Here is a 7500-nt window from a genome sequence, read left to right on the forward strand (position 1 = left end):
TTCCTTTCTCTCTCTCTCTTCAATTTCCTTTCTCTCTCAATCTCTTCATTCTTGTTCTATCTCCTCACTTCTTCTTGTCTCTTTCTCATCTCATACTTCATCCCCCTCTCCCATTCTGGATGTCACTGCTCCATGGATGTCACTGCTCCATGGATGTCACTGCTCCATGGATATCACTGCTCCATGGATGTCACTGCTCCATGGATGTCACTGCTCCATGGATGTCACTGCTCCATGGATGTCACTGCTCCATGGATATCACTGCTCCATGGATGTCACTGCTCCATGGATGTCACTGCTCCATGGATGTCACTGCTCCATGGATATCACTGCTCCATGGATGTCACTGCTCCATGGATGTCACTGCTCCATGGATGTCACTGCTCCACAACTCTTAACTCTTTCTCCTTCCCTCCTCCCCTCTCTTTGTTTCTCTCTCCCTATGTGTGCTCTGTGTGTCTGTTGTTGCTCTGCTAGTTGGGCCTAGGAGAACTATGTCTGTAGATAATATAATGCAGACTCAGAAATATATGGGCCACCTGTGTCTCCCCACACACAGTAGAGGAGTGTTCCATTATGGTGTTCTGCAATTCACCAGGGCCCTTCAGCACTGCTGCTAATGTCTGGCCCCATGTTATTATGGCTAAAACCAGCCAGGCTTGACTTGAGAACCTGGTACGAGTGTGTGTGTGTGTGTGTGTGTGTGTGTGTGTCTGTGTGTGTGTGTGTGTGTGTGTGTCTGTGTGTGTGTGTGTGTTTCTCTGTGTGTGTGTGTGTCTGTGTGTGTGTGTGTGTGTGTGTGTCTGTGTGTGTGAGAGAGAGAGAGAGAGAGTGTCCACATTGTACTCCTCCAACCCTTTCTCTTTAATTAGCATATACGAATTGTTGGACTTTGAAGAATGTTTCTCCCTCCTCTCTCTCTCTCTCTCTCTCTGCTGTTCTTTTCTTAGAAACACTACTGTATCATTACAAAGTATCAAATGCCAAAACAAGTAATACGCTACATTATGTTACCTTATTATGATACATGTTACATGACAGTCGTTAGATTATTGATGATCTATCCATCTTTTCTTCTCCCCCTTTTCTTTCTCTCTCCAGGCCCTGCAGTTAAATGGAATACTAGCATCCATCTCTTCTCTCTATCCCTTTCCCTCTGTCCCTCCCTCTCTCTCTCAGGCTAATAGTATTATACAGATGTCTGTTTTTTCGATATGTGGGATATTTATCTGTTTTCCTCTTCCTCTGTCTCTCTCTCTCTCTTTCTCTCTCAGATTAATGGCAGGCGATCTGTCCGTCCAGGTGAATCTGCACGACTACCTGGATATCTACTGTCCTCACTACCCCTCCTCTCACCTGTCTCCCTCCGACGAGCCTGAGACCCTTGCTCTTTACCTGATTCTTGAGGAGGGGTTCCAGGGGTGTGTGGAGACACGGGGGGCCATAAAGAGATGGGAGTGTAACACACCTCACGCCCCCTTCGGACCCGTCCGCTTCTCAGAGAAGATCCAGCGCTTCACCCCCTTCTCTCTGGGCTTCGAGTTCCTGCCTGGACACCACTACTACTACAGCTGTGAGTTTTGGGGGACAAAATAGGGAAAAGTTGTGTGTGTATGTGTGTGTGTGTGTGCGCTAAAGGTCATCAAGTGTGTTTTGAATGACTGTGTATGCATACCAGTGTTATTGCAGTGGGCAATGCATTTCTATTCTCTATAAATGAATGCAATATTGTATCAATGTGACATTTAAACCTGTAGGATGTTGGAGACAGCCGTGACATTTCCACTTTGGTTTCCTCTTTTCCCACTGCTTCCTCCCTCTCTCTTCCTCTCTCGTTTATGTCCAACCACGAGGGAGGGTTGGGCAGTTTTTCCTGTTTTTTACAACTTCTGGCTACTGTCCAAACAAAGTAGGCAAGAGGGGGAGAAGAGGAATGAACAGAGAGAGAGGGGGAGTTGGAGAGAGGCGACAACAAAGAAACAGACAGAGGGACATTGAAGAGGAGGAGAAAAAATGGAGATCAATACAGAATGGCAGAGAGAGAGAGAGAGAAAAGCCAGGCAGAAAGCAGACGGAGGTAGAGAAGCGTGGATGACTGACAGAGAGAGGAAAAGAGCAGAGATGGACAGTCTGACAGTACAGGAAGGGGGGGGGGGGGGGGTGAGTGGAATCCACAGGAGGAAAAAAAGGGGAAGCAACAAAAGTGAGGGAAAGGGGAGAAAAAGAATGGATGAGACAGAGGGAAACAAAGAATCTTTACATAAATTACTGTTGCGGTTGGCGGGACAATGGTGCATTGTCAAGAGCATGAGAGAGAAAGCGGTCTCAAACACACGCACACATACACACACGCACACACACACATTGGGCCATTGTGGCTGTGCAGGGCAGGGGAACACAACAATGGCCTTCTCCCCCTGACACTGTCACAGTGGGCTCAGAGCGATTGTGTGTGTGTATTGTCCACATCAAGGATAACGCGTAAAGTTGGTCCAAACGTTTGGCTCTGGGCTGCATGGTGAAAGGGCCCAGAGCCATGGGACAGTATAATGGCATTAGACTGGGGACAGTACAATGGTATTAAAGCCACTAATAGTATTAGCAGTCTCAGTCTGTGGTTCTCAGTGGCTCTCATGGCTAACTAGACTCACAGCTCTTAGTGTCTGCCTGGTCCCAAAGCAACCCCTAGCCCCTAGCCCCTAACCCCCTAACCCCTAGACCCTAGCCCCTAGCCCCTAGGACCAGATATACAGTTTGTGATATCGTATGATGATGGCTCTATGTAGCTTCTCCCATTGTTTATACCTATCCTGCTGCTTCAGATCTGCAACTGAACAGGTAGAGAACCGGTCTCTGGACTAGGCCTCACTTTCTATCTTCATCGCTCTCTCTCTCTCTTTCTCTCTCTCTCTCTCTTTCTCTCTCTCTCTCTCTCTCTCTCTCCCTCTCTTGCCCAACCAATCTGACAACAGATAGCACTTTGCCCTGTGCTTTTTGTATGTTTATTTCAGTGAGTCAGTATTTTAATGAGCATTTAAGTTAGCATTGGGTTAGCACTGTTTACCTCAGAGCCAGTTTAAAGACCCATCTCACCCCCCCCCCTCTCTCTCTCTGCAGCTATGCCTACAGATGAAGGACCTCCTCTGCCCTGTATGAAGCTGCGAGTTACAGTGTGCTGTGAGCCCAGTGAGTACACTCCTCTTTTCATCCCTCCTTCTTTTCATCCTGCTCCTTCACACCATCAAACCACCCTTTCACTCTCTGCTCTCTGCTTCTTCGCTCCCCTCTATCAGCTATTCACTACGAAGCCGGTGTTTAGACCCCCTTTTACCTCCCCCTCTCTCTCTCTCTCTCTCTCGCTCTCTCTCTTCCCTTCCATCTTTTTTTTCTCTCTTGCTTTACTTCGCTCTTTCTTTCCCAAGAATCCAACGTTATTCCTATCCTCATCTCACCCTGCTCCTTTCGTTCCACCCTTCTCTTCCGTTTCTCAGCTCCCCCTTCTCCTCTTCTGTTTGTGATGGAGGACATCCCTTTTTCATGTCCTCTTTTGTTTCATCATTCTACTTGTCTCTCTCACTCATTCCAGAATTGTCCTCTCCTCCTCCTTCCTCTTTCCCCCTCTCCCCCTGGCCACACCATTTTATCACACCTGTAGTTTTCAGAGTCCTTCATTTTCTCTCCTCTCCTCCCCCTCTCCTTTCCTCCCTCGCCTCTCTCTCTCTCTATCCTCTTTCTAAGTGACCTTGTTCTGATGGCAGCTATTTTCTACTGTTTTTCTCTGCTGTTCTCTCCATCCCTCCATCTCTTAATCCATTCATCCCTCTATCCCAATGCTCATGACTTAGCGGAACAACACAAGTTATTATGTTGTCCACGGCAACCCCCTGATTAATGTGCACACTGAGATTTGACCCTGATCTTTGGACATGGATACACACCCCACACACTCACTCTTTCATTATCAGAATTTCTCTTTCCTTTTTTACATTTTTCTGAGTAGTTGATTTGAGAGCCTGGAGTGGGCAACTTCAGGAAGCTTCCGCGCCTTCTAGAGCCTCTCTCTCTTTCTCACTCACCCCCCCTCTCTGCCTCTGTCTCTCCATCTCTCTCTCGTTCTCTCTCGCCGGTGTGAATTCCCATAGTTGATCTAACCCAGAGGCCGCCTGGAGTAATGTTAGTCTTCCGGTCCAGTGAGCTGCCCATTCCGGTCAAGAATGTTGCCTAGTCACTGTGGGAATCCCTGTACAGTTGCAGAATGTGTGTGTGTGCCTGCATGTGTGTGTGTGGTGTGTGCATGTGTGAATAGCGTGTCTGTGTGTGTGTGTGTGTAGTGTTTCGATGCATAGTGTGTGTGTGTGTGTGTGTGTGTGTACATTGTTTCAGTGAGTAGTGTGTGTGTATATGCAGGTGTGTAGTGTTTCTATGCATAATGTGTGTGTGTGTGTGTGTGCACGCACGCGAGTGTGTGTGTGTGTGTGTGTGTGTGTGTGTGTGTGTGTGTGCGTGTGTGCGTGCATGCTTATGTGTGCAAGAGACGTCTGTCCCAATTCCCATCAGATCCCAGTGGAGCCTGCAGGAGGGCTACAGAAATATCCCAGCCCGACCCAAACTCTGTGCATGAACATGACTACTGAGATGTTTTCAGAAATGTTTGGTGAATTCTTGAATATATATTTAATATGAAAAGCATCACACTCCTTGGCCTGATTAAATGTCTTTAGTTGACATGTGAAACCCAATTGGTCTTAAATTAATTTTTAAATGCCAACACTGGCGATGAGAGCTGGGGAATAACTTAATCTGTCATGATAACTGTGCTGAACTCCTGATGGCTTTGGTAGGTGCTAATTATCCCGTAGTTGTTAATTAGAAATAGCACAGATAGTTCTGTGGGGAAAAGTAAATGTAGTCTTGACCTTTTGAGTTTTTCCTTCCATTGCTTGTGTGTATATCTCAAATTGTCTGAAATAAGTGTATCATAACACTGAGGAAAGGTGCAGGTATCTCTCACACACATACATGCACACACGCAGTGCACTCTGAGACACACACACACACACACACACACACACACACACACACACACACACACACACACACACACACACACCAAACTCATGAGATAACACCACACCAATAGAATAACAAGAGCTTCCACTCCTCTTTCACCCTCTCTGTCTCGTTCACTCTCTCCCTCTCATTACATACTTCAATCGCTCTGTTTCTCTTTCTCCTGTCTCATTCACTCTCTCCATCTATCTCTCTCTCTCTCTCCTTCTTCCTCTCTTCTTTCCTCTCTTCCTGTTCTCCTACCGAAGCTAATCCTGACTAAATTTCAAGATTCTCCTCTTCTCTCCTTCTTTCCCCTTTTCTCTCTTTTTCTAGCCCTCTGTCGTTCCTGAAGTGGCACTAATCTTCCCCTCTCTCTGTCTCCTCTCCTCTCTCCTTCCTCCATCGTTTTTTATGATCTGTCGCTACCGGAGCAAAACTAATCTAGGCTCCATCCACTACAGTGTCTTCCCCAGCCTCCCTCCCTCCCTCCCTACCTCCCTCTCTGTCTCCTCTATCTCTCCCCTGTGCTATCTCACCATCTCCTCTCTAGCCACTTGTTTGCCAACTCTTCCTCTCTTTTTTTCCAATTCCCCCTCTCCCTCTCTGTCTCTGTCATGCGGGTGCTGTTCTGTAAACGTGTTGAGATGAGGATGCATGAGAGGAGAGAGGGAAGAGAACAAGATATATGAGAGGAGAGATGAAGGAGAGTTAGATGAACTCTCTCTTCTCTTCTTTCTCTCTCTCTCTCTCTCTCCATGCCTGTCCATTAGTGGTTGTTTAGTGCAGCTGTTGTTGTGTTCCCTGTGGTAACGCCTCACACACTCTCTAGTTCCTTCCTGTTGAGGTTCCCTTTTATCTGACAGGCAGCATGGCAGCAGGGCACACCTGTGTGTGTGTGTGTGTGTGTGTGTGTGTGTGTGTGTGTGTGTGTGTGTGTGTGTGTGTGTGTGTGTGTGTGTGTGTGTGTGTGTGTGTGTGTGTGTGTGTGTCTGAGGGCCTGGTGTGATGGCAGCTCCTGTCCTTCAGCTACAGCCTGTCTCTGTCTTTCGCTTGGGATGCTGTATTTGAACTTCAAACTGAGTCACTCCCTCCATTCCTTCTCGCTCTCTTTCTCTCTCTCTCTCCTCCCCCCTCCCTCTGTCTCTCCCTTAGTCTTTCCCAACAGTGTGATTAAAAGTAGTTTCAAGTGGTGATGATTCCCTGTAGTGGGTGTGTGGGGTAATTGTCACAAACACACACGGGCTTTGAAGGGCAGAGCGGTGACAGAGAGAGAGGGTCCGTCAGGTCCACTGTCATTGCTGCAAGGTCACTCACCACTCACAGGTCCCAGGGCCTTCTCTCCAGTGAGAAAGAATGTGTGTTTATCACCTCAAATTAACCAAAACAGCCACGCAGTAAAGAGAACAGGCCAGGTAGGACACAGTTTCACGTGACACAAGACAGGTGGGACACGGTTTAATGTGATGCAGGGAGTCTCCTAATGACTGTCCTGTGAGTTACAGTATTAGACACTTATATCTGGAAATGTTGGGTTTTCGGTATTCATTTTGTGGCATGCCCTGACTTTTCATCGTGCTGAATGACATTGTAATGGAACAGAATGTCCAAAGCTTTCATCTGCAAGCTTCAGGCTGACTTAGGTTTGTCTTTCTATTGGGGTGTCACGGTGAAAGGGGTCCCCTATTCGCTCCAGTAAAGCAGTGTCACATCAAAAAGCCCCATTCCTTAAATGTACTATACTTCAACAGCATTGCATCAGAAACAACCCTCCAAATACGCATCACTAGAGTGGTGTCACGCTAAAACAGCTCCCCACTGCAGCCTCGTCTTTTATTCCTCTTTTTGCACTGCACTCTTCCGCTCCCCTCCCATACTCACCTTTTTCTGACGGCAACTTCTCCCAGCGTTAATTCTGCTGTTGTTTCTCACTCTCTCCTTCTCTCTTTATCCTTCTTTCTCTCCTTCTCCTGTTCTCCTGCTGCGAGAAGCCATTATAGACTGATTTCTCTCTCTCTCTCTCTCTCTCTAATTGATTCTCCCTTTCTCTTTCTACCTCTCCTCTTTTTTCATTCCACCTCTTCCTCCTGCTGTGAGCAGTCCATTGCGGTCATTTCAGATTGCAGTCCCTCTCTCGTTTTTTTGGTTCTTTTGCTTTTTTTTTCGAATTTCCTTCCATCACTGCCCCCCACTTCTCCGAAAAAACCTTTGTACCCCACTCCCACCCTTCCACACGCACACACACACACGCACGCGCGCACACACACACACACACACACACACACACACACACACACACACCGCTCATTTAGCCTACCTCTCCGAATACGAACGCCACACTGAAAGTCGGACTTTAACAGAATTCCCACCGTAATTCGTTTTTTCTCTCTGTTTCCTTTCACCTTTTTCTTTTCCATTCAAAGCGCTGACGGCTAGTTAGCGTTAGCTGCT

The 7500-nt window shown here is 47.2% G+C and overlaps 1 protein-coding gene across 1 annotated transcript in view; it reads left to right on the forward strand.

Annotated features, from left to right (window-relative positions):
• The window catches only part of efna4 (ephrin A4), a 31503-nt gene that overhangs the window by 18320 nt on the left and 5683 nt on the right, over positions 1–7500 (forward strand). The window contains exons 2-3 of the mRNA XM_083678902.1: positions 1275–1573; positions 3118–3186. Of these exons, the coding sequence (XP_083535028.1) occupies positions 1275–1573; positions 3118–3186 (368 nt within the window). The remainder of the gene's footprint in view (positions 1–1274; positions 1574–3117; positions 3187–7500) is intronic.

The sequence above is a fragment of the Argentina silus genome, assembly GCF_951799395.1.
Source record: "Argentina silus genome assembly, chromosome: 10".
Classification (NCBI taxonomy): Eukaryota; Metazoa; Chordata; class Actinopteri; order Argentiniformes; family Argentinidae; genus Argentina; species Argentina silus.